Below are 27,843 nucleotides of genomic sequence, written 5' to 3'. Positions count from 1 at the left end.
TTGAACGTAATACATAGTCAATCACATGTGGATATACATTCCCCGATTTTTTTTTCCATTTTTACTCGTATAAACTGAAAATAAAAGAGACCACATTCACCGCTTACGTTCAATTTCCACTCATCGGCTTCATGTTCAACGAAAGACACGTTGGAGGGTTTTCAACGCATACCAAAAAAGTGCCAGTAGAATGAAGATATTGGATATTGGTACTTCGAAAGTAAAAAATATAATTATGATATAGATTACGTCACAATGGCAAACACGTAACATACTATAGCGACAAACAAACATTTGACCCTTTTTAAATCTGCTTTTCAAATAACATGTGATTAAGAACCATTTATCGTATCTTGGTAACCGTGAATCGGTACAAAACAACACCGAAGCTCCCTGGTCACTCCGTATGATGCCGTCTCACCATTTATTGCAATTTAGTATCAGCTATCAGTAAAACGTTACTCTTCCTTGTAGGCACGTCTCTATGGTTCACAATTTTTGTCCGCCTTTCTACAGTTCATATAGCTAAATATGATTTAAATCAATATTTTAATTTTGCGAAACAAGCCCAGTATTCGTATTCTTGATAAGCTTTCGGTCCCGAATACATGGCAGGCATTTTAAAGAGTCTTTCATTGGTTTATTGGCACTCTGCATGTGAAGTTGTCATAATTGCTCATCGATCAAAGTTGTTATTTTAAGAAGAAGAATTATAGATGTGAAAACAAAATGCCTGCAGCTGGAAAGATTTACAAAATCCAATTGCACGGACGGGTCCTACATTTTAATAGTGTTTTGTAGCCGTAAACAGTGAAAGCGAAAGTACAAACGGCCAAAATGTACTGCGATTTGTTAAAATAATGTATCATGTTTTTAAAACATGACTTTAAAAACTAAGTTAAGATGTATAATATAATTTAATATAAATAAATATTTAGAAGTATGCAATGAAATGAATAAAAATTGAGCTCGTTTCTTTTTCTGATTTCGAAACCATCTAATTTAAATATTCACCTCTTCTACGGGTTTCTTTCGTTTATGATGGCGATTTTGTTTTCCTTACATTGCGTGTGATTTTCGGCTTACACTTCAACATTTGATCAGGTAATTATATTCTATATCATGTAAAAAAATATATGGAACCTAATGGCAATGACATTTACCATATAGTTTCACAATCAAGCGTGTGTTTTCGAAATTCGAAAACGAAATAGGTCAACTTTCACATTCGCTTTTCGAAATGCGTGTGTTGCCCTGTATGTCAGTTAATTAAAGGTGAGTGAGTATTGTACAAAAGTTCTTGATACATTGAATTCTATATTAAGCGTCACGTTCGATATCTGTTCTTGTGGGTTGCATTTTTATTGTGTTATGCCATGAAACATTTTGGAAAATCAAAATGGCCTTCGGCATCATGGAGTCTTGCGCTCCGCGTCACGTGACTTCAAATTCTGAAATCGAGGCTGTGCTGTGATGTGTACTTTTCTCATATTTCCGTTATATAAAATGCCTTCCATTTAAAACATTTTTTTTTTCATAATATTTTTGCTTGTCAGTGCGTTTATGACATAAATAATCAGCAAAAAAAATAAAAATTATTATATTTAATGTGTGTAGGTTTTGAGAAAATAAAACTGAAAGTGAAAGTAGGTGGAACTTGAAAGTGAAACTGAAACAATTTTCATTAAGGATGATATTATATACAACTATGTCCTTTCATTAACTTAAGGTGTTATTTATATTAAAAGGACCTTGATGGTATTATCTAGAAGTAAATAATGTAGATTTGATTGATTCAGTAAATAAGAGTGATAAAACCTTTCAGTATTTAATCATTTATGCTGGCATAATGTAGCTGTGTATATTTTTATATTAATGACTGAATTTTGTGTTTATTTTCAGAAATTTAATAATTTTATTTCATTTCATCAGTCATGATTCCATGAAATGAGATATTGATGCTTATTTGTTTTATGTTTAGAATCCAAAGTCAACAATGTCGATTGAAGAAGGCCGAATTACGAGTCGTGCCACCCCGACGAGCAAGGGGGAAAAGACTCGCTACATTCGGCCTGTAGAAAGACAGAGAATGCGCCCATGGTTGATTGAGGCCTTGGAGAAGGATGATGTTCCCGGACTTACTTGGCAAACTAGAAACCAGGGCATCTTCAGAATCTCTTGGAAACATGCTGCCAACCAATGTTTCCATATGCAAAATGACACAAACCTCTTTGAAAGATGGGCAATACATACAGGTGTGAAATACTTAATGAAGAATATGTTAACTTTTACTAGATCCACAAGATTGTAATGTATTCATTAACTTAAAAGAAATCATAATTCTGTCTGAATTGAAACTTTTCCAGTCAGTAGTCAGTTTTATTTGGTCAACCAAGTGTAAATACTGTTTATGTTACAAAGAAAAATGATTAAAGGGCTTGTAGGGTAATAAAATTTATTTATAGATTCAATATGTTACAGGTCGTCATGATGACAGTGATCATAAACGCTGGAAGGCAAACTTCAGATGTGCACTCAACAGTTTACCTGATGTGATGGAGCTAAAAGATCATGGGGTGAAGAAAGGGAGTAATGCCTTCAAAGTGTATAAGTTTCTTGATGAGAAAGAAACAAAGGCCAACCGTGAAAACAAGGCTCTGGCTAAGATTAAGAAAGGTACATGTACTAGTAAATGTTAGAATGTGACCTTATTATAGCTTTGAAGAAAAGACTAAATATCTTTCTGCAATTATTTTGAAAGAATGACTTAGTCATATTTAAGTGTGGCATGTTTAATTGCATTTAATATTAAATAATGGAGGAGTTCTATGAAAATAGTAAATGTACTTAATTTTCCCAGTATTATTAAATATCTTGAAAGTTTATTTTAATACAATTTTGTTTGTATTTTTACTTAAAAGTTGAATATGATCATTTTCTTAATTCCAGAAACAACGTTCACTTCTGTGCCGGACAGACACACATATTTGGTAAATATTGTATATAATTAATTTATTTATGATACTCAAAGATATTTTTATTGCTCCTCTTGGAAAGTAAAAATGTCTACTTATATCATCCTGCGTTGGAAATATCAATTTTGTACAAAGCATACATGCCATATTTTCTGGAGACCATTCAGGGGGATTTGTTCAAAGGGCTGAAAATTCAGCGGGATTTTGGTTGTATTTAGGGGGATTTTTTTAGCAGGTCTAAGTTGGCGAATTTAAGAGAATAGAATAAATAATTAATTTCTTCCTTCCAAAATAGTAATATTTTTTTGCCTTTGATAATTACTACAAATTAATTGATCACTTGTTGTAAGTTTCCTTTTGGCATTTCACCCTCATGGAGTTGCTTCTTTGCATTCAGTTTCACTCACATACTGTGGTTTCACTTACTTTGTCATTATTGCCTGATGTAAAATTTCTAAAAAAAAAAAAAAAAAAATTCTTTTTTTTTCTTATAAATTCCGGGGGATTTTTATCTCCCGCCGGGATACCGGGGGATGGATCGAAATTCTGGGGGATTTTTTCCCCAGCCGGGGGATATGGCATGTATGACAAAGTATTCATCATATAAATTACCCTTGGCCATGAATACAGTTTCAAGTGGCAAAACTTCAAATTCTCATTTCATTGTAATTATTTTCTAGTTAAGTTTTGATGATGGAATTTCCTGAATTTTATAACTATATTCAAAATAGTATCATTATTCACATTTTTTTTTGTTTTTAAACAAATGAAATGAAGATGTTTCTTTGTACTTTAATAAAAGTGCTTTTCTGACTTGAGACTGTTTGTATACATGGCTCCTGGTAATTGCATAAAATACTTTTTCCAACCCCAACATCATTCAATCACATATAGTTTTTACTCTACCCGAATGAAAAAATAATACTTATCCCCAAATGTTCAGTTATCTCTGGAATTTTCATTCTACTATTAGGATTTTAGGTGCTTCATTTAATTAATTATTTTTGAGTTCTTAACTAAAGTACATTTTTTAGTTTTTAAACATATTTATTTGGGTAAATTCACATATTAACAACAAGTATAATAAAGAATAAGGGGTAGGAAAACAAATTTGGCCAACAGAGAGCACATATTGATAAATTGTAATCAGTATATAATTTTAAAACAAGCCATGCCTGTATTTGCCGAAAAAAGTGGAGAAGGAGTCAAATATTTGCCATATTTGGAGCTAGGGTGTCTTCCCCAAAGTGAAAGGACCCCCCCCCCCGACATAATTAGGCTAACATTGTTCAGCAATACAGTTTATATGTAAAATTTAAACCTATATTACAAATATGTGGTATTGCAATTGTAATATTTATTAACATTATGTAATTTTAATTATTTTCTATTTCAGAAGTCCAGTGAGTCAGGAGGTAAGTAAAGTGTTCAAGCTGTTCAAACATCTCACAAGTTCTGCTTTAAATTCTGCTATAACCTTGGATTATGATGTTATAACTATGAATTATAAATACATGTGTGACTAGTTTTTGAAATGTTTGTATTCTTTTAAAATCAAATTAACAATAAGTCCATTCTACCTTCAAACAAAAAACTCTCTAAGCAGGTAAGGATCTGAAGTCAGCTAAATAACATCTTTCTCAGCATACAGCTTGTTTGTGTGTAAATGAAAATTACCATGTTTTTAGACGAAGCATCCAGTGCTGTGGGTGGTATCCCGAACCTTTCCTGCCTTGTGCCAGCCTCGTCTGATGAGATGTTGGTTGATGCAGGCGGAGACGATGATGCGGGAAGTCTTGATCACCTTCAGGAAATACTTACTGCTGCAACAGCATCGCTTGCTGGTGAGTTAAGCTCAATTGTGAATACACCAATAGTATGATATGAATCAGTCTTGAAACCGTTTTCAGAGTAGAAACTAGAAACCAGAAAAGAGTATGTTTCCTTGTTGGGCTTGAACCAAAGACCTCTTGGGTGAGAGGGGGACACTTTAACCATAAGACCACTCTCACCCTAAGAGCTGGTGAATTCAATAGTTCTCCACTTATGTTAATCTTACTACTGTGAATTAGTTGATTTTTGTGGTGATCTTAGCGCTAAAATTGAAATGCTAAATTTGCAATCAGTAATAGTATTTTTAATACAAAGCTTACAATGGTGCAAATAGAATGCCTTAGTCTTTAAATAATTTATAGGATATATTCTAATGCAGTTTTTTAAGTCTTAATTTGACAATTAAACACATACCACTATGTATTCTAGAACCAATAAATGTAATCATACTAAAAAACAACAAATATAATCCACACATTTATTTATCTATATTTTCACTATATTACAGAGGGCATAGATGCCTCTGCCCTGGAGCAAATCTCCATCGAACAGCTGAGCCGCATGGGCGAGGTTTCGAAGATGAAGCTTGACATTCGAGACTCCGAACAGAGTGAACCATCTGAGCCAATGTGTAAGTGTGATGTCATATAGCTCTTGAATTTGAGATTCAGTTCAATAACTTTCTTTTGAAACATTTTACAATTTAACAAAGAAAAAGTCCAGTCTAATTAACTTTAGTTAATAATCTCTAGATGCCTTAAAAGAATAACAGCTTATGAAATATCATCTTTTATCAATAGTATGTATGATGTCTGTCTTCAATTTATAGCCATAGTGTCTTTGATATGTCTGTCCCATCTAAGATCCACACATTATCAATTATCCTAACCTATCATATACATTTCCTGCCGACATGTTACTGTGCAGCAGGTGTCAATAGGTGTTTACCTCCTGTGTTCAGCTATTCCAGGACTAAACATATATGGCGTTAATCCACTCTTATTCCTTCAGATGTGTACCTGCGCAGCTGGTGTCAGCAGGTTTTTCCCTCCTGTTATTAACTATTCCAACAATATATCTGTATGTCTTATATCACCTATAAGTCAATATTTCTTGTAGACGTGTACCTGTGCAGCTGGTGTCAGCAGGGTTTTTGGTTCTGTTATAAACTATTCCAACAATATATCTGTATGTCATATACATGTATCACCTTTTATCTATATTTCAATATTTCTTGCAGATGTATACCTGTGCAGCTGGTGTAAGAAGGTGTTTCCCTCTCGTGTTGAGCTATTTCAACATTTCCTGGTTGAGCACCAGGAGCGGCTCCTTGCAAGGGAGGAGTACCATCAGGAGGGTTCCAATCTTCAGCGTGAGATTGAAGACCTCGAGAAAAAGGTGTTTAACTTCACAAGGGAAAAATTCAAGGTATGAAAACCATTAATGAAGTTTTTGGGATTACACAGTGTTTGTCTAGTCTTTTATTATTTTTAAAACGTCTTAGTTATAGACTGATATAAAGTTTTTGTGAATGTTGTCTAACTGTGCCCTGTCTTATCAAATTTGGGTGGGACTTAACATATATTTGCCAATTTAACAATTGACGGAGAACAAAATAAGTTTTTGGACTAGTTCTAAGTGCAGTCATTGAAATAAGACTTCTAGGTGAACAAGACCAAATTCAAACATTAGTGTTTGGAATAAAACTAATTACCTTGGCAGAAAGAAAAAAAAATACAGTGCAGGGCTTGTGGCTTTTGCTTACCTGATGTCCACTGAAAGAGGACAGTGATATATATTGGTATTGGTTCTACAATGCATTGATTACTTCTAAGTTGGCTGGATTTTTTTTTATAACAGGCTGTGTGTAAAACTTCAGACTCTTTTATGGTGTCAAATTCATTAAAAAGTGTGAGGTGATGCTGATATTATAATTAAGCATGTATTTCTTACTATATCTAATGTAAATCGGTCTTTCTGGTATTGCAGTCCAAGGACTCTGGCGAGGTGATAGAAGATGGGCAGGTGGTAGACATAAGTACGACCCACATTATGACCAGCCAGGACGTCTACATAGAGGACCAGGCCCTCGACCTGACTGTCACCCCAGCCCATGTCCCCACTGTCATCAGGCAAGAAGTTGCCCTTGACCTGTCATCTGGGGCCATTGGCAAAAAGCATAAGTTCATTGTAACTGCCAGTCCCAGTAAGGGACAAACAAAAGTGATTGCGAAAAAACGAAGGTCTGGAGCTCTTGATATGGACTATATAAAAAAGTTTGATGAATTTGGAATGGTCGGAAAGGCTCAGACGAAGAGACAGCTATCACTGGTGACCAAGAAGAAGGAGGAAAAAGAGAAGATGAAGAAATCAGAAGGAGGGAAAAAAGATGTGGATCCTGCTTCTCAACATTCGATGGAAGATATAGCTCATGCTGAGATACTGATAAGTCTTAAAAGTGCCGCAAATGAGGATGAAGAAACTGATGATGCTGAGGAAGATGCTGGAGATACGGACGAGGATAGTGAGAAAGGGGAAAAGACACAAGCTGCAAAAGGAGTTAAAAGGGCTAGAGCTGACGATGATGATGAGGAGGACGAAGATGAAGATGATGCGGCTAAAGCTTTCAGATGTGGTATTTGTTCCAATACATTTTCTGATGCAGCTACACTGTATGCCCATGTTACAGAGCACAAGAATGAATATAAATGTGGAATATGTAATGAAGTCTATGATGATAAAGACAACTATGTTCAACATCTTGTGACTCATGTTCCTTCAGCTGAACTATTGCAGGAGGCAAATAAAAGCCCGCCCAAAGAACACAAATGTAACTTTTGTGAAAAAGCATTTCCATCTGCTAAAAAACTTGAGAAACACAAAACTGAACATTATACAATCATAGCCATGAAGACTAAAGGTGACAAAGTAGCTATGGTTGTTCATCCAAAACAAGGCAATGATGAGGCAGACACAAGAGTGGCGTTAATTCACCAAAAACAAGCTAATGAAGTGCCGGAAACAAAAACAAATCCTGCAGGAGAAATCGAAAAAGAAGCAGAAGTAAAAAAAAAGTCTGTACCTGTTGACGGTAACCAAGATGTCTACATTGTATATTCTTCTGAGGGTGGGGATAAAGTGTGTGAGGTAGTAACAGCACCAAGTGAAACTTCAAGTGAACATGAAGGAATGGAGGTAGAGAAAAATGCTGATACTGATTCGGTTGATGGAATGCAAGCAAAGATCGAGCTCAGTAAGGCTGGATCTAAAGAGATCAATGAAGGTACAAATCGGAAGGCTGTTAAAGAAGAAAAGTCTCAAGAGCAAACCAAGGGTAATGTTTGCAAAGATGGACAAAATGGTGAATCTCAGCTACCGGCTTTTTCGGAGATTGTGAAAGATGTAGATGAGTTCTTCATTAAAGAAACAAAACCTCAATTGAAGAAGGATGTTAAGGAGGAACCTGTTGGGGAAGATCCAGAAGATGAAATAGAAAGCAAAGGTGAGGAGACTAGAAATGAGGAAGAGTTGATGGAAATAATAATAACAAATCGAGAAGAAACCGTTGAAGAGATTTCTGAATATGAATTCAAATGCATTATTTGTAAAGAAGAACATGACACCCAACAAAAGCTTAATGAACATATGAAACTGCATTCAATATTTGAGCTGGCAAATGCAAAAGGCTCAATAGAAGGAAATGAGAAAACCAGCACTGAAGGGGAGAAGAAGTCAAAGGTGTTCATATGCAAATTGTGTGGATCAAACTTCAATCAGTTCACAGATTTGAAGAAACATGTAGCAAGTCACTTAGAGAAGTCAAAGAAGAGGGAAGTCAAAGAGGGAGGTCTGAAAGAAACTGTACCAAGAGCTAAAAGAGGAAGACCACCAATTCGAAAAGTTCCAGGAATGAAAGAAGGAAATGAAACAGGACGTACTGCAACTTCAAAGCAAAAAGCTAAGACAGATCAAGCAATTAGTGAGAAGCTACAAGGTGGTACTAGCATTCTAGCTGCTGCTCTCAAGAAAGGGCCAAAGTTTCAACTATCTCCTGCCCTATTTGAGAAAACTAAAGGAGCTGTAGAAAAGGTTGATGAAAGGGGTGATGCTAAGCCAAAAATATCCGAAATTAAGAAAAAACTTGAAGCTCCTCCAAAACCTGCTATAGTTTCTGATACAAGTGAACCTGAGAAAGAATCATTTGTTGAGACAAAATCCTCCAATAGTACAGAGATAGTGACTGAGCAGAATGAAGTTAAAGTCAATGATTTAAAGGAAAAGAAAGAAGATGAAAGTTTTGCATCAAAGTTGCTCGTTCAAGGGGTAACTTCATACCTTCAAAACAAAGATGGCACAATCACTCAGGAGCAGAAAATTGAATTTGTCCCTACACCAATAGCTAGTATGCCTATGCCAGCTGTTGTTACTCAAAACATAAGTAGTATCACAGCAACTAACCCACCAGCCAAATCTCCACAAGCTGCTAATATTCCAGTCATTAACCCAGCAGTTATTTCAAACCTTGTAACTATGGGTAATATCACAAGTATTGGGAACCAGGCAATAAACATTGCAGGAAAGGTTGCTCCGGTCAATCAACTTGGTCCAGTTAGAATTATGACAGCAAGTGATATTAAAAATGCAGCACCACAGCAAGTTATCTTTTTGAAACAAGGAACCCCGCTTCCGGTGCAACTAGCCACCCAGTTGAGTGCTTTACAACAGAGCGTTATGACCGCCCCACAGATGCCAACCTTGCAGCAAGTAAGCCTTCCTGTTACTCATTTTGGCGGACTTCAGCCAACTGCAATCTCAATTCCTCAGCTGACCCAAGTCCAGCAGACAACGATATCCATTCCCCAGCAGACAGCTGTTCCTGCAACTGTTATGCAGTCAGCTGTTCCAAAAACTGGTGCTACAAAGCCAGTATGGACACAATATGGATGGAAATCTCAAAAATCTCAGGCTGGTACTGCACCAACAGTGAAGCAAATGATATCCGCTCAGAAGTCTGCTGCAATGAAAACAGGCCAAGGTCACAAAACACCAACTGTTCTTCCAGTATCATTTGTAAAATCTCTTGGCACTGCTACAGGCAATATCACCATAGCTAGTGTGGCACCTGTTTCATCTCCCAAACCCGCAGTAACGATCCCACCCAAAATTACAATCCCATTGTCAGCTTTGCAGGTGCTCCCAGCTGCTTCTGTGGCAACAAATGAAACTACAGCCTCTACAACAGTTAATCCAGTAATTGCTGAACACACTGATGCAAATTCAAAGGTGAATCCCCAGGTACAAAGTAACCTTTTGAACATGGTACTGGCAAGAATGGGACAGGCTGGATCAAACGTTTCTGTTATTACTACAGCAGCTACTTCTGTGGCTGCTTCTATCAGTTCAACAGGTCCTACAATTACTGCTGTAAGCTCAGAGGCTTTTAAAACAGCTGTTGGTGGGAAGTCATTGTTGACGGCTTCTGTGTTGGCAGGTTCTTCTGACGGTAAAGCTACTGGGCAGTTCACAAAGGAGGAGTTGCTTCAGCAAGCGAAATCACTGCAGTTAAAAGACGGTCTGTTTCTGTTCTGTAGTAGGTGTAAGCAAGCCTTGACATCACTGGAAGAAATGTCGGCTCATGTTTGCAATGCAAACAAGGTCACAAGTCAAACTCCCAGTCCATTGAGTGGAATCAACCTAACCAATGTTCCCTCGACCACTTCTGAACCAGCCCAGAAGGTGCAGAAAACATTGACAACAGATGATGTTGCAGCGGCAAGAAATTCAGCCCCCTTGAAGTCTGGAATGACTGGTACAGCTGTAGCTGCAAGTAGTCTTCTTACAAGTCAGCAGAGCAATGTTGGATATGGAAAGAATAGCAGATGTCAGCATTGTGTTGGTGATCCAGTCTCTGTAGGGTTTCATCAACTGATAGCTCACAATAACGAGTGCAAGATCTGTTATGCCAGATTGAAGAAAGTGGAAGTCTATCAGCATGCAAATATCCACTGTATGAACGTCATGAGGAATTGTATTCAGTGCTTAACATGTAAGGACATTTTTGTAGCCATGGACTTGTATAATGATCACAAAGACCACTGTGACAAAAATGCTGAGTATACAACAGTAAATCACCCACTTGTTAAGTGTCAGGGGTGCTCTCTTCATTTGAAGAGCACAAATATTGTACTGTGGCATGTGAAAAAGTCTCATATTCAGCGTGTGTGGTATTCGTGCAGCATTTGCGACAAGACTTTCCAATTCTGGAAAGATGTAAAATCATCCGTCATGGAACACATGCAGCTTGAAAATGGTGGCAATCCACCTGATATTAGCTTCTGTCACTTTTGTAACCTTGTGTTTAAGGACACCACAGATAGGGTAGCCCATGAAAAAACCCAGGAACATACGAAGAATTATTTCATGAAAGTTAAAAATCTCGGAACTGTAATTGTGTCTGGAAAGTCCCAAGGTATCGTATTTCCAACATCTTTTGAAACTAGCAACATTGCAGACGAGCATCTTAGAATAGCTGATAAGCCTGAAGCCATGAATGAAATTGTTGATGACATTTGTTGCAGGGAATGTAGTTTGCGCTTTAAGTCCTTGTTTCAGCTGAGACAACATAGGGTAATAAGACATGGGGAGGTCATGAAGGGTCGTCCCAAACTTCCTCCGGTTTTGAACACATGTGAAGCATGTAGAAAGACTTTTTTAGTGCCATATAGGTTGAAAAAACACCAGGAGGTGTGTCACAAATATATTCAGAGTAAATTTGGTGGTGCTAGCACAAACAATAAACAATCGGGAGTTGAAATTGTGACCAGTAAGACAAATGCCACAGAAGTTTGTGATGATGAGGAAAGAGTGGAAACACAAGATATTGAAAACAGCTAAACATTTGAATGACTTTTAAGAGAATTTATAGGTACTGTATTGATATTGTAAATAGTAAAGACTGAAAACTTTTTTGAAAGTTTATCAAAATTTATTGCTGTAATAGTTGCATTGAACATACATAAACGGGTACTAGTAAAATATTTCAAATTTAACATAATATACAACAGTGTACCTGTATTACTGCAGGTTTTCAATTGGAATATTATAACAGCTTTAAATAGTGCTTCAACATTGATGCTTTAAGGCTATGTATTAGTATACGTATGAAGTGCTGTAAATACTGATTTTTGTGTCACCTGTGTAACAGGGTAGACCCATGGGGATCATGTTGTCCATCCTCATCTGTGTCAGTGACTTTGCTCTTAAAGAACCCATTTTGACTTAGACATTTTTTCTTCAATCATGGCAAAACTTGGTAGCGATGCTTATTGGCATAATATCTCATCTGAGTTTGATTACCAGTCAGATTGCCATTGACAAAATGATTGGCATATTACCGATAGGCGACACACCTGATTCATGACTCTAGATTAGCCTCGTGACAGGTGTATATTACATACAGAGCAGGCATGTGGAAATGTATTCAACTTTATCTTGGAATGTAGTAGTTCATATTCATTTGTTTGTCTTCATTAACCAGAACTTAACCATTGCATAAACCATTTATTGGGAAACTACTATATGACCAGTGCTCCAGCTAGCCCGTTTTTCAATGGCGCAGCGCCCGTGCCCCTTTTCTTACCGCCCTGCCCCCTTTTTGAGTATTGCCCTTTTCACAAATGCTCTATTAGCACCAATTATCCCGTTTGTGCCCTTTTTACTATTGAAATCATTATAAAAGATCGGCAGCCCTTAATCCGCTGTCATAATTGAGACAAATTACGTAATACTTATGATAATAGTGTTCCCGCTAGGTGTCACCATGCCCCCATTGACTGCTTAAAATATGCCGTACTGCCCTTTCATCTTACCATGTGCCTTGTCCAAGTCATATGACAGCTAATTGTGTATTTGTTTAGTGAGCAGACGACCTGTGTATTCATAATCGGTCATCTTCTAATCCAATAATTAAGAAGAGACAAATAGGGAAACATCGGCAGGAGGCGGAGCTATTGAATATCAGCCAATCAGAATATACATTGAGAATTCGTTCATTTAATGATGAAAATTCGTAAATGCGATAGAAAATGCGAAGGGATGGTGAAAAATGTTGTCAAGCACAATTAAATCTTTTAAAATAATTGTTAATTGTATTGTACTGAAGAAAATCGTCATTTTAACATTGTTGATTTGAAGCAGAGGGTCACTGCCGATTTGTAAACATAACAAAGGTGGCGCTAACACAATCAAATACTTCACTATTTCAGTAAATGTTTTTTAAAGTTTATTTGTAACATATTATTGATGAAAATGTCATTGTAACCCAGAAATATATGCTGATGCTTTATGTAGTGTTTACCTATCGTGGTTATGATCATGTCAAAATTCGCCGAAACCGCCATTTTGTCAGAACGAATTTCGGAGTTATTTTATCAATGTTCTATGTTTTATAAGTGATTTTTAAAGAAAGGGCAGTGATTTTTATTGTCATTTTATTCTAAAACATTAGCATATTAAACATTATTTTACCAAAGACAATTAAAAACAGCCAGGCTGAATGTAACATTCGTACCCAATCCCGATCGTACCAAACTAAGATTCGTCACCTAAATATTTGTTTTTTGTGTATTTATTTATTTGATTGCTTCAAATGTTTAACTGTCTTCGATTTTTGGAGAAATATGTGACATTGCACTAAAGGAGACTCCAGACAAGTACAATCATACTACCACAGACAAATTTTAATTTTGATATTATTCAAACACACCCTTCCAAATTTGGAGAAAAAAACAAACTTTTTTTGTTCAAGTCTGGAAATCATGGAAAATGATTTAAATTGAGTATGAAAACAAATCAAATTCTAGGTGGAGACCCGCCCCCCCCCCCAACCCCCCCCCCCACAAAACAACAACAAACAAACAACCTTGTGACAGGGGTGGACCCCTCCCACAACCACCCCCAATCGCCCCTATACGACTCATGTAGTTGCCCTTTTCAAAACTCCGCCCTGCCCTTTTCAAATCCTGGCTGGAGCACTGATGACTATATTCTAACTGTAACATTGCTTTTATTGTGGTTTGTTGTCTTTTTATGTTTTAACTTAATGTATTTGTTAGTTATATTCTCGTATGAAACTTAATCACTGTTGTGTGTAATAAACATTAGAGATAACTTTTTAGAAGTGCTTACCCGGTACTGTTATAAAGACTTAAAAGTGTGCAGAAAAATAAGTGCTCAAAACATTTTTAGTGAATATTTAAGTATGTTTCTTTGAATTGTTACCATGATAAAATATTACTGATTGCCTGACTCAAAGTTGATGGTGTATGTAAACAAAAATACAGGTACTGTCCTACGTCATTTTTCAAAACCGTTGCCCCAATCCATTTATGGCTTGTATATACTCGTATATTTTAGCATCAACATATTAAATATAATGCAATGTCATGACATTTTTGTATAAAATTTTTGCAATGCCGACATTGCGCTCATACTAAGTTATAGTGAAAATATATTTGTGTTAAATTTGGGGCTTCCTCAATTGCAAGTTACCATCTATTGTACACTGATTAAAAAAATAAACTTTTATGAACATAGTACATAGTTTATATGTAAAATGTGCCCATTGCTTGTAGAAAATGCTTAATGTAGACTGATGCGCTTCACAGCTGATCAGATGTATCGATTTTCCAAAGCGTGTAAAAATTGATCAATGTCAAAAAAATGTCATTTTCCAATTTAAATATGTATCTAGATTAAAATGCATTTAACACTGTAGGAGGGCCTTGCAGCTTCATTACTTGTTAATGTGTTTAATTGTTAAGCCTTGACTAACTCAACATTTTAGTTAGATTGTTGTCTCATATGATCATAAAATGTATACCAAATCTTTGCAGCTATATGTATATTTGTTATTGTATGATTAAAATATATGTATGTTATGTAAATGCATGTAGAATAATACATAAACTACTCCCAATAATTCAGTTCTTGTTTCTGGATGGAAAGACTACAGAAGAATAGTTACAACTGAAAAAGCTTTCAGCTTTTTCTGTTTGAATATTTTTGTGCTACTGTTTAAAATATTGCCAAAGAAATATTGAAATAGACAGATACACTCATAAACATGATAGCATTGGTAATCTAAAACCCAATAAAACAAGTCAATAGTGTTTAATAAGTATTTCGCAAAACTAGAAGAGTAAGTCTATGTCAACACTATTGTGTGTATATGACAGTAGATATATTCAGGATAGCCCATGTACATTAAGACTTTTCCAATGGCGCCCTTGTGGTAACACAGTATTGGATAAAGAAATTAAAACAATTTTTAACAGAGTCTTAAATAAAAAAGAATGCACACTGCATGTAATGGTTCTATAAATGCAGTTGTACTATATGTACACTGGGAATTTGAAAACCACTGACTCAAATTAATTGAAATTATTCAGGTTTATTTAAGCAGTTCTTACCAACTTTCATTAAAAATTAGAAAGTGGAGCCAATCATCTTCAGTGGTCACAGTACAAGACTACAACAGCAGCCTTTTGGAGAGAATGTACATGATTATTTAGGTTGTTTGCCCTGTCAAACAAGGGACATAACTCGACAATTAAAATACCCAGAGTTATGGACCTTGATATGCTTGTTTATAATGTCTCTGTTAACATGTACAACTACAACTCACACACCAAGTTTCATTTGAATATCTTCAATGTTTTTTGGGTTATGGCTAAAAAGGTTAAAAGATACTTGACAACATTACACTATGGCCATCACAATACCTTGTGACTGGTATAGACTGGTTTTCTGTGAAAACACAGACTGGTGCATATTGAATCTACAAATCTAAGTTTATGTCTGTTTATTTGATTCTGCAATACAAATTAATACTTGGCATATTTTAACATAATCATTCAATAATCATTCAATTTAATTTGATAATGGCCACCAGATATGTACTAAAACAAGGTAGTAACAATAATAATACATGTACATACAAATTATATTCATTGACAGTCGTTGTCAACAATATGTTAATACTTGATTAAGTTATCCGACAATAATATTCTTGCATATCGGACATGTGTTTCTGATCATGTGACCGGTGCTGGAAAAGCTCATCTTACACCCAATGTAAGATGAGTCACGGGCAACAACGCGCCACTTCTTATTTCTTTTATTGTATGGTTTATGAAAAGTATATTCAATAAAGCGCAATCAAATATATAAGTATGCAAAACGTTTGATTAAAACTGACAATAAATAATAGTAAAAACGTGACTTTTAGAGGGAACTATTTGACGTCAATAGTGATTTAGAATTACTCTGGGCTTTATGACGTCGGTAAACAAAGTTGCACGTGCTTTTAGGTGAAATGTACAAAAGTGCGTTTGGTACGTCAATTTTTCTACAAATTCATAATTTTAGGTATGCAAGAAAAAATATCAATCATATTTCCGGTCCGGATCGAAAAATCCGACCCTCGGCAAGCCTCGTTACCGGCTTAGGCGCGTGCCCTCGGGTCCGATTTTTCTATTCGTTCCGGAAACACATGATAGATACTTATAATCTGAATATCTTCAGCATACCTGTATGAAATAAAACGCAAGCGCATGAAAAACTGACGAACATATTCAGCATACCCCGTATATGTAATTAGACTTTTAGGCAATACAAATACATAATATATCACAGTCAATGTGTATAGGATTTTATTTACATCCTTAAGAATTTTATGAATATATTTATATCTGTTCTACATTTTCACTAGTGAAAATCCCATTACCCAATAAATGACAAAACGTTTAGGCTAAAACTCTAAAGTTCAGTTAAAATCCAGATTAACCTAATAAATGAGAAACAAGTGCACCAAAAGTGAATACAAACACTTGTCTTGTTTATGTTGTTCAGTTAAACAAGAGGCATAACCCAATCTGAATTATAACCAGAGTTGTTGGTCTTGCTAAAAAATTATCACTGGTGACATTTATACCCAAATTTATATGCATATTAATTACACATATTTATACACATATTAATTTGAATATATATTGAACAGTTTTATATCAGTAAATTCGGTTCTGACTAAAGTTTTTGCATGACATCAACACAAAGGTGACTAGACCTCATCTTATTTTCTTAATGGATCAGCCATTGCTTATTTATTTCTTGGTCATTTATTTTAGCCTGTTTCTGTCTGTATATCCATCAAACACAAGGTCAAAATCCAAGCTGCTGGTCTTGTTGCCATAGTGACCACTGTTGTCATTGGTTACCATGAGAGTGAGGTCCTTCTCACACCATCTAGGAAAGGGAAACAATAAGCACTTTGTTAACATAGTTAAGTGATAAATCTAGAATTTAATATTAAGTATTTAAGTCCAAGTTGGATTTCTTTGTAAAACCTGCGGCAAGTTGCTTAAAAACTTTCCAGCGAAATCAGACTTCTCCTGCATAATGATAAGTAAGCAGAGAGCACCATGTAGAGGAATCTATCAATTGATTTCGGTCATTGCTTAGGTAAGGAGTGCTCAAGCTATGCAGTAGGTACTATGAGGTACTCTGCATTCACAACTTGCCTTAGCAATACTATCTAATACAAGATGTCATGAAAAAATTGAATACCAGAGTTCAAAACCTGGAACATAATGAACATTTTTTTTTTCTATACCTTGCAATAATGGTTAAAGTAAAACATTCTTCTTATTCATTTTCATACATTATTACTCCTAATACTTAACCAAGAAAGCATACAGTAGGTTATATGTTTTGAAAGTCTGAGCTGTTCTTGAATAGGAATGAAAAATACATGACATTAGAGGTTCATGTTAAGTAGATGTACCTTTTTGCCGTATAGATGTCCTGCGCTGATCCCAGATCACTTGCAGCATGATCCACTAGCAACGCTCCTGTAAAAGGCATAATGAGGTTGACAAAAAAAACCAAGCAAAGTCCTTGTAACAAAGAGCCTTACAAGCCAGCAGTCATGTTTGTTTTGCTTTTTTTCTATTAGGTAAATACTAAAGACACATGAATGACATATATGTACATAGGTATGTCCTGGTTTCTGAAAGCAGTTTAGAATCTTTGCTTGCCAGACAAGACTTGTTTTGGGCATTTCTCTACGAATTTTGTGGCCACACCAACTGTTTGTTCATCAGGTTTTTGCCAAGAAAAAGTTGTAGCAAGCGGGCTTTTGTTAAAAAAGGAAGCGTGCGAAGATAAGAACAATCTTTCCCATAAAATTAATATTTTAAATGATAGTCCAAGGTAAAATTTGATTATAACTTTATTATTCCCTCCAATTGCATTTATCAATGTTTTTTTCTACCAAGGCAATTTAGGGGACTTCAGATAGCAATGCTCCTGACAGCTGGTTTTTTGATGGGCCCATGAAATGGAAAATAGACTTGGCCGCCTTTTTTAATGGAATACCAATAACTCCAGGGATTCTAATTGTTTTCTTCATACATGGCTGGGATTTTGCAAAATATTGCAGTATTTATAACTTTGGTTTTAAGTTGTAACAAGAGCACCAAATGTCATACGCCCAATCTAATTCTACGACACCAAGTTTGGTGATAAATGGCTGTATGTTGAGCAGAATTTAGAGAGCAGACGCTGTAAATACAGTTTTTGCCAATTCAAGGATCATAACTCTGGAGAAACTGAGGCAACATTACTGGTTGTTGATCCTGACCATGATATTCTGCCCATACACATTCTGGTGATGATTGGACAAAGGCTTCTAAAACTGATGACACAAGATTGATTTGAGGTAAATTATATAAATAAAGTGTGATAACTCTTGAATGACTTGATTGGTATGAATGGTTATCGAACTTGTCCGAGATATAATGTCCATACACATTCTGACTAAATTTGGTGATGATTGGACCAAGGTTCCAAAAGAAATTGATCGGACAAGACAGATTTGCGGTAAATTTTATAATAAAAGGGTGATTACAGTGACATAAGTGATATGGCTTGTAATCAACTTGTTCAAGATATTATACCAATACACTTTCTGATCAAATTGGGTGATGTTTAGACAAAGGCTTCTTAAGTTATTGGGGGTACAACAAACTGGAAGCCATCCATCCTTATGACACAGGTAAAGCTATAATATGACCCAAATTTTTTTTAAACAAATGTATAAAAAGTAGTAGCGGTTGGTTTGCATTTTCTAAAAGATAAGTGTGGTAAATCCAACAAACAAAACATAAGTTTGGTGTATCCAATAGGTAGAAAACGAACAAATTTGGGGAACTTGTAATTTGCTCAAACTTACCAGTATAGGTTCGACACAGACTGAAGGCAAGGTCTCGCGCAGCTAACTCCAGCACATCCTGATTGGTGGCATTCTTCTGCACAAACTGGACAATTGCCTGGCTCGCATTCACCACCTTAGTAATCGGTAAAATAAACACCCCAGCTGTTTTCACCATCAGTTCATTTTAAAATTTGATAAATTATGTTTTTCACAAATCTATTGTACATAAATCCAGTAAGGATAAGTCAATTTTCAAATGTTTGACTTACTGTATAAAGATTGAAACTTATTTTAGGGGCATTCAATGGACGAATTCTCTGGTAAAACAAGTTTCATGAATCCCATACAGAAAAATACAAAAAATATCAGTAAATGATTTTTTTTTCAATGATGAACAATTACAGATTAAATTGTTTCACGAAAGAAAAAAAAAACAAATCAGTATAAACAGTGCATAATATACAATTTCTTCTGAAAAAAAAATCATTAAAAAAGTTCACCTTCTCAGCAGACTTTTCCAAGTGTGGGTTGCTGACATGGCTCATTCTGGAGGCCACATCCTGCACAAAGGCAGTCAAGACTTCGCCCCTCGACTTGGCAATAGCTCGAAGTACATCAAGGGACAGAATGTTTGTCGTGCCTTCCCAGATTGACAAAACCTAGCATGAATTAATGCAAAAAATTATACACCGGATTATTGTTTGTTTCATTGAGATATCGATTATAGTGAAATATAATCAATAGCTCATTGAAATAATCAATTTTTCTTTATGCTTTATACTGTTTAAAAATGAAAATTCATCCTATGAAATCCAAAAGCGGGCCAAATCAGTATAAATTGTTAATGTCACGTCATTTCGGAAATGACTTAATTGATATTTTGCCTCAGTTGTGTGGGCTCTGACATTTGAAAAAAAAGGGCCAAAAATTTAAATCTGTGAATAAAATTATTCCAAGATATCAATTATAACTCTTTAATAATTTTCCATAAACCACCAAAAAGCAATTATAGTCTGACTAAATGCATACTGGGCTCAAAAATGAAATACTTAACATTAGGATTTTCTCTTTCTAAACTTCATTGAAATTGAATTACTTTACTTCCTTCTATCAACAAACACCAAATAGCTGTTGGCAGGTACTTAATAGCATTCGGAGCTCCTCGGCCATTTTATTGAAAACAACCTCGGATGTATTTGGACGGTTTACATACTCAAAAAGTGGTACGTTTAAGTCCGCTGCAAGTAGATCGCGTAGGAATTTTATTTAGCAGTTAAACTTTGTGACTTAACTCTTGGAATTTTTAATTATGTTTGCAATAATTCAATTCAATGGCAATCAATTTAAACTTAGATCAATAATACAACTCTGAAACACTACATTTAATTAATGATATAATTCAAAATTTTACGAACTACTTCAACTGATGTACCTGCATACATCCGAGGTTGTTTTTGAAAAAAATGGCCGAGGAGTTCCGAATGGGTTAATAGAACAGAATTTTGAAAATCCAGGCCATAAATAATTCCATTTTCAACAGAGTTACTAATGCTTTAGGCAAAATAAAGCATTTTCTGTTATTTTTTAAAAATAAATATTAAAAACCCCAGCTCTTACTTGTTTTGTTAACATTTCACACATCATTAATTTGTTTAATCTCTGACCCTAATAAAATGAGAATGAGTCCCTTTAAGTATAAATATATTTAAATAATAAAAGATTTAGTGAGTGCAATCTTGCAACCTGTGCATCCCTTAGGATGGATGGTAGTCCAGTGTCCTCTATGTAACCCTGGCCACCAAAACTCTCCAAGCCTTCTGTGGCAACTGTCAGGGCCTGAAGAATAGTGAAAATTTGTAGTGTCAGAGGTATTCAGCAAAGACCCATACATACCTTATCCCTAGGAATTTTGCAATCCCTTAGTCTCCCGGTGAGGACATTAACATCTCGCAGGATTTAAAAAAATTAAATATATGTATTTGTGTGTGACTGTGAGTGTGTGTGTGTGTGGGATTGAAAAAAAATCCCTTAGAAAGCTAGCCTTCCAGAAATATGGTAAGTATTGCCACATTCTAGTGTAACATTGTGCCAATGAGCCTGATTTGGAAAAGGTTGTAATACTAAATTAATATTTTCTAGCAAAATAAACAAGCTTCCTTAATAAAAAATACTACCTGTTTGCCGCTATACAGTTTAGACAAGGGCACAAGCAGCCGTATGAGGTTTTCATCTTGGTCATCGGCAATACCACAGTCCTCCCTCCCCAGCAGTCGTGTGTTCTCCAGGCACAAAATTAGGGCACCTCTAGCTTCAACCTATTAGGGAAAAAGGGTTGAATACAAGTTCTGACAATTGTTTATCAACACTATTCACAATAATTTTTTTTTTCTTTTTTTGCTACATGTACATCTGTTGTGTAGGAAACTGTTCTGTTTTACTCTTTTTCTTTGTGTTAAGACATTTCCATCAATTAAGCTTAAATTTTGCTGGCCGTCTTCATAAATAAACTAATTAAATAGAGACAAGATAACTTTGACATATTTAAACTTATATGCAATTTTCAGGGATGGTTAAACTCAGGATGAATTCTGAAATCAGTATTGAGGGCTTTCAGTCTTAGACGATCATATAATAGTAAGGAGAACCTTAAAATGGATAAAACAGCTTTAGAAACAATTTTAACAAGGGCCTTACCCCACTAAGGGCCAGACTCCTTCATACTCAAACTTAAATTCAGGAGTTTGATTTTTGGTCTTTTATCATCTCTGAATATTGTTCAATTCCGGAAAGGGGATTATTCACAACAAAAGCAGTAATAGACAAAACTATCACACCTCCATACTGGCTAAGGTCCTAACATGGAGAGGATAGTTCTTCAGTGTGCGTCCAAAGGCCTTCCTTCTTGTACTGTAGTCCCGGGCAAGGTTCACCATTCTGAAATTAAACATAAGGGTATGTTACAGATTCAGAAAAGTGCTTGTATGTTGCAAATCCGAGGATTGAACCCAGGATCCCTTGCTTGCATATCAAGTGTTTCACCAACTGAGCTAACCTGCCAGGACAACTTACATACTCTCTGACCTTTGTGAGTCAGTACCTCGACACATATACTGTTGGTTGCTTAAAATTCAATTTGTCCATTCTCGTGGCTGTTCCTGTTAAGACCCTTTTCAAAACGATTCATTTTAACGAGACAAAATGAAATAAAACATTGCAAGTTAATGTTAATGCACATCCAATTTTCTTGGCTTATCAAAAGTCTTAACACAAGAGTTATTAAAGCCAGAGTAATGGACCTTACTACACACATGATCACTGTCATTGCTGACATGTGTACAATGCTTTATGGGAATTATATTTAATAGTTTTCCCTCAACACAAAAATCCACAACAATGCTGCCAACAACACTAATGCTGATAACAACAACAATGCTGCCAACAACAATGCTGCCAACAACAACAATGCTGCCAACAACAACAATGCTGCCAACAACAATGCTGCCAACAACAACAATGCTGCCAACAACAACAATGCAGCCAACAACAACAATGCTGCCATCAACAACAATGCTGCCAACAATATTGCTGCCAACAACAATGCTGACAACAACAATGATAACAACACCACCATCAAAGCTATGATAATATCTCCACTTTCTGTCTTTAAAAACCAGACCAGCTAAAAATGATCTTCAATACCGTAAACTTGTTACTACACCATGTGAAGCATGCACACACACTAGACATACCTTCTCATACTTGAGGCTGCAGCCAAGGAGTTGTGCATTCTTGTGATTTTCAGCATATTGCTAATGGCCGGTACCCCTCTACCTTCATCCGATGTCTGCAACATTAAATTGTGTTTCTCTTGAGTACATTGTAAGGGCATGAAGATTTACCTGCGCATGCTTGAGACGGCCATTAAAGCAGTGTGGATTCTGGAGATTTTCAGCATATTGCTGATTGCAGGTATGCCCCTTCCTTCATCACACATCTGCAAGTTTAAATACACATTATATGGTAAAGCCATCCTTTAATACATCTTTGTTTGCAGGTGCCTGATCTAAGCTATTCTCGATGGCAAGGTAGGTAGGAATTTTAAGACCTAAAAATAAATGAGAACAGCAAATCATAAAAACGGTTTGCAGCTTATCGAGAACCAAAATATGAGAGAGTTTTTTTGAGCTGGTTGGTCTGACACAGACAAACAAACAGCCTAACTGGTCTTTCTAGGAGGGGTTTCTTTCATTTAAAAAAAATTTGGTTAAAGTGTAAAACTTTAGTCAGTAAAGGTAGTCATTATGACAAAAATGGTCAGTTTATTTATTTCCAATGGTCAATAATGTGCAATTAAAATATATGTAGAGACATGAAGGCAGTATTTAAAGAAAAGAGTTAATCTTTTAAGCCTTTAATATTGTCCACAGGTCCACAGACATGGCCCTCTTACCATCCAGGCTACAGCGCCATCTAGCAGAAGTTCAGCAGTAGGAAGCTGCCTGGTACCCAGCTTGTTCTTCAACTTCACTATTTCTATACCATTTAGGGAACCATCCTCCTTATGTACCTCCATATAAAAGAGTGATAAGCCTTTTGTACCCTGCCAAATGAAGCAAAACATTTCATAATACACAGTATTGAGTTATTATAGGAATTCATTAAAGTTTCATTTATAATAAACCCTGCTAAGCATGTAAGTATATGCACATCTCAAAAATGTAAAACAACTAAGATGTAAATCAACATATTGTCTCTGGCAACTTCTGTATCAAGTTTCATTTGAATATCTTCAACGTTTGTTTTTATTTTGGCCAGGGTAAAGGTGGTTGCACTTGATGCTGCAGTGATGATGACATTGCTCAGATTTTTTTCTTTGAAGAACAGACAAACTAATAAATATTTTTTTTATTTTTCCACCTGCACTGTCTGTCCATGTTTGTCAACAACCCTGGCCAAGGTGAAGGTCATATCAGCGTCTGTTGCTGAGGAGAACCACTTGTAGCCGTACAGACGGTATGAACCATCAGCTTGCTCTACTGCCACTGTCTCTGTGCCATTTGCTATGGGAAATATATTATCTAGAATTATTATTATCTCATTTTTTGTCAACTTTACTTACATGTACTGGTATCTTCCTTTGAGTTTACATTAGTAGTTTATAGAAAATATAGTGAACGCTAAAATATTTACTGTGGTCTACTATAGTCTCATAAAGGTAGATATACTGTGTTTTATGCTCATTTCTTTAAAATAAAAATCGCTATCCTTCATAAGAACCATTGTTTTTTTTACATTTATTCATCCTTTTTGGAATATTAAAACACTGCTATTAATTGTGGTAATTCTTATTTGGGAGTAAGATTGCATCTTTAAGTGATATTGTATTTTATCCCTTTATGAACGTGAGTTTCAATGGCTGTTTACCAACATCTGATCCTCCTCGTTTTTCTGTCATCCACTGTCCAGACGTCCAGAACTTCTGTGGGTCACGAGATGTCAGCCGCATAAACGCTTGTTCCTGAAGACTCGGCATGGCTTCACCAAGACTCTACAACAAAATTAATGGCTGTCTGAATTAAATATACTTTTCAAGAGATTTCAACTTTCTGGATATGCAATAGCAACCCTTATGGCAAAATTAATCATTGACCTGATTAACACAAAAATGTGTTGTTTAAATTTAAAGCAGAAGTAATGTTTCAGTTTCAAATTCAAAATGATGCATTGTCCACAATATCAGAAATTTAAAGCAAAGAATACACATGGCAAACTGGAAGAATGTTGCTCATTTACCTATACTTTGTAAACATCCGAGACACATCAGACTGTGTTTGTATTACCTCAATGATTTTAGCAGCTCCATCAGTCATTGCTAGAGGACAGGAGTATAGTCCCGATGATGGACAGTTCAGATAGAGCTTTGCCATTCCGTACACACGACTAAAACATGTGAATATTTAAGTGTAAATACTTTGTTGAATACCCTGTACAATTTGTGCATGGCAGGGTAGGGCAGGGTTCCCACTGGTGATTGTCACTGGCACCACATGCAACAATTTTACATATGAGTAGAGATTGAAAATTGTTCTAAAATCATAATTGATTAATGGAAATAATCAGTCAAACCATTTTGATTAATTTTGACTATTACATAGAAAATAAAAGTTAATACATATTTTTTAAATAATTGTATTAACATTAGAGCAAAATCTTATGTTGTATTTTTAATATTTTGGAGTATCTTTCAAAAGTTCGATTTACAGTGATATTCCATATTTTTCTATATATATACTAGAATATAGCCAGATAGTGATTACAGATTCCAAGATTATACAATTGATTATTGTTGACCAACCTCCATTCAGCAAATTCTCTTTCATAAGCAATAGCAATAAGCCCCTCCTCCGCGGAGATGTCATGCATTTTCCTCCATGCAGGTCCTGTAACAAGCTGATCTATTCGGCATCCCCAGGCCGAGTACTGCTCCAAGTAGGGCTCCTGGATTTCACATTCTCGACCAAGCTGGTACATCTCGCCTGCCACTCTGTCTCCAAACTTGATAAGGTCTGGTTGAATGGCTTTGAATACCTAAAATTTCATGAGAGAGTCTTTTTATTGTGGATTACAATATAATTTAGTCTATATACTAATAAGTAACTTTTTTAGCAGACAATACTTATAACGATACAGATATATTCTAGACACATGTAAAGTGTATTCAGCCACTTCCTTAATCTGGGCAAATATTAAATTTTATCATAATTACATATGTATCTGAAAACTAATTGGTAAATGTACAATTGTACAAAGTTTTAAGTACATTTGCTGATTATTAGACCCCACTCTATATCTATATTTCCCATGTGTGACTAATATGTATTGATTAAGCAACCAGAAATATTCAAATGACTTTCAAGTCTTTCAAGAGAAGTCTGACAAAAATTGATTAACATAGAAAAAATCATTATTTTTGGCATTTTTTATTAATGATTATTTCATTTGTAATAATTATGTCTGAAGGCCTAAAATAGCGCAATGCAGCCCATATTACAGATATTTTATGTTTAGTAGTTTTTTTTATATTATGTGTGTTGTGTATTTTTTTTATAAAGGTGTCAGATTATTTAGACACCTTCCTGAAAAGCAGAACAAATAATAATTAACACCTTTTAAGATTAAGAATGAGTATAGAGTAACAATATATTGTATAACAAAAAACAAGGCATGATATTGATAACTTGTCTTGTGTGCTTTCACAAGCAAATTGATATACATGTATAAGAAAGCATTGGGAAAATTAGTCATGGCTTCCATGACTCAGTTATTGTTGTTTAAATATAAATATTTTGGGCAATACAGTCTTGAGTAAAGGCCCACCAACATGACAACAGTATAAAAACAAAATGGTTGATTTTTATGTGTAGTTAAAACTTAGGAATTATTTAAGGCACAGATTGCTTTTAAAAGTTATTAAAACCTTTCATTTTAGAAAATAAAGTATTGATCTAACCCAGTATTTTAAAAGATGATACTTAATTATAATGAATAAAAGGGTACATCTTAATTCCGACATGAGGCTGTTGTTTTTCGCAATGCCAGTGTGGCTGCATCTATGTGTAAGTCACCCGAGGCACATTATAAAACAAAAGGGAGTGTAAGAAGCTTGGACAGAGGAAAAAATGATTTTTTTAAATCCCAAACAGACCAAAAAGCAAAGAGAATTTACCTTCTCAGGGACATGTCTTTTCAAATATGACTGAAGCAGTGGGTCCTCCAGGTATTGGTTTCCCAATTGAGGTTCCTCTTGAATAAATGTCCCATGTCGTGCACAAGCAAAAGGGAACTCTTGTTCCCTCAACACATTGTTGATTTGAGGAATATGTTGTTGGCAAAGATAAGACTGAGCATAATAATTTCGATGAAATGCTTGTTTTGATATGCAGCATTGGTGGAGTTGTCTAAGATTGCCTAGTAGTGTCCTGCATGAAAGCATGTTTAATCTGAAAGTGAATATACAATACAGTACAATACAATATACATAAAACTACATTGACTGCGGCAAAAGCAACAATTGGATTAGCTAAAGAACTTCAGCGAACACGTTATATATTACCTTTTTTAATGCGTTGTAAACATCAAAAAAATAAATATCAACATTAAAGTTATGGAAGCCAGAACTACAATTGGATACAAGCAAAATACATTCATTTGAAAGAAATTAATATAAAAATGAACTGACATTTAGATATTGACCTTGTTTATCAAGATAAACATAACAAGTATTCCAAGTCACGGAATGTAAACAAACTTTGACCACTTGACATTCATGGCAAAATTTGCAATAAGGGGAGTAACTCAACTAATGTTTGGTGGCACACAACATTTTAGCATTTTCCGAATACGTGCAAAGCGGTAACTTCCCCATTCGGTTTACACACGACGCCTTTCACTTTCAAAAGGCGCGTATTAATATGCAGTAACACATATTCCAAAATTATGTTGGATGGGATGGAGTTGATTCAGGGATTCTTTTTATATTATCTGATATAGAAATATAGAAAAAAGCTCTTTGTGGAAAATCTATTCCACAAATATAATACAAATATGAAGTAAAAAAACCCATTCACTTTACAAATATACATGTACATCGGTCAGAAATTGATAGCACTCGTGTGTCATGATTTCAGGCTGAAATGTCTTACCTCTGTTGTGTACATGGTGTTCGCAATTATATGAATGTCAGTCGAAGATTTTTCAGATTTT

General features: G+C 35.3%; 2 protein-coding genes across 4 annotated transcripts; one reads left to right on the top strand and one right to left on the bottom strand.

Moving 5' to 3' along the window:
• The first annotated feature begins 1,025 nt into the window (after window positions 1–1,025).
• On the top strand, window positions 1,026–14,777 carry LOC128234795 (uncharacterized). Its single transcript, XM_052949313.1, has 9 exons — window positions 1,026–1,104; window positions 1,982–2,255; window positions 2,482–2,676; window positions 2,950–2,990; window positions 4,372–4,390; window positions 4,664–4,819; window positions 5,317–5,439; window positions 6,049–6,236; window positions 6,798–14,777. Exons 2-9 carry the CDS (start codon window positions 1,997–1,999, stop codon window positions 11,700–11,702), a joined length of 5,886 nt encoding a protein of 1,961 aa, XP_052805273.1. The 5' UTR covers window positions 1,026–1,104; window positions 1,982–1,996; the 3' UTR covers window positions 11,703–14,777.
• An 896-nt stretch (window positions 14,778–15,673) lies between these two features.
• LOC128234717 (acyl-CoA dehydrogenase family member 11-like) lies at window positions 15,674–27,400 on the bottom strand. 3 transcript variants are annotated; one of them, XM_052949144.1, is made up of 15 exons: window positions 27,320–27,400; window positions 26,807–27,080; window positions 25,436–25,668; window positions 24,921–25,020; window positions 24,505–24,628; window positions 23,998–24,140; window positions 23,531–23,680; window positions 22,830–22,924; window positions 21,915–22,014; window positions 21,255–21,395; window positions 20,824–20,916; window positions 19,581–19,739; window positions 19,099–19,213; window positions 17,650–17,716; window positions 15,674–17,111 (listed from the first exon to the last, which is right to left on the bottom strand). In XM_052949144.1, exons 2-15 carry the CDS (start codon window positions 27,071–27,073, stop codon window positions 16,985–16,987), a joined length of 1,914 nt encoding a protein of 637 aa, XP_052805104.1. In that variant the 5' UTR covers window positions 27,074–27,080; window positions 27,320–27,400; the 3' UTR covers window positions 15,674–16,984. The 3 variants fall into 3 exon arrangements, with proteins under 3 accessions (XP_052805104.1, XP_052805105.1, XP_052805106.1); XM_052949145.1 differs by having other exon boundaries at window positions 27,334–27,394; XM_052949146.1 differs by having other exon boundaries at window positions 27,194–27,331.
• Window positions 27,401–27,843: the final 443 nt, after the last annotated feature.

The sequence above is a fragment of the Mya arenaria genome, chromosome 5, assembly GCF_026914265.1.
Source record: "Mya arenaria isolate MELC-2E11 chromosome 5, ASM2691426v1".
Classification (NCBI taxonomy): Eukaryota; Metazoa; Mollusca; class Bivalvia; order Myida; family Myidae; genus Mya; species Mya arenaria.
The sequence above is the reverse complement of the archived record's forward strand: the minus strand, read 5'-3'. Positions and strand labels throughout refer to the sequence as shown.

Excerpts from the sequence above, each read along its gene's own strand:
- LOC128234795 (XM_052949313.1), top strand. The coding sequence starts at position 1,997 with ATGTCGATTGAAGAAGGCCGAATTACGAGTCGTGCCACCCCGACGAGC. Across the intron at positions 4,820-5,316 it reads TGCAACAGCATCGCTTGCTG|AGGGCATAGATGCCTCTGCC; the intron begins GTGAGTTAAGCT and ends ACTATATTACAG. Across the intron at positions 6,237-6,797 it reads TCACAAGGGAAAAATTCAAG|TCCAAGGACTCTGGCGAGGT; the intron begins GTATGAAAACCA and ends CTGGTATTGCAG.
- LOC128234717 (XM_052949144.1), bottom strand. The coding sequence starts at position 27,073 with ATGCTTTCATGCAGGACACTACTAGGCAATCTTAGACAACTCCACCAA. Across the intron at positions 22,925-23,530 it reads ATGGCGCTGTAGCCTGGATG|ACATCGGATGAAGGTAGAGG; the intron begins GTAAGAGGGCCA and ends TTAATGTTGCAG. Across the intron at positions 17,717-19,098 it reads TCTGTGTCGAACCTATACTG|GAGCGTTGCTAGTGGATCAT; the intron begins GTAAGTTTGAGC and ends TGCCTTTTACAG.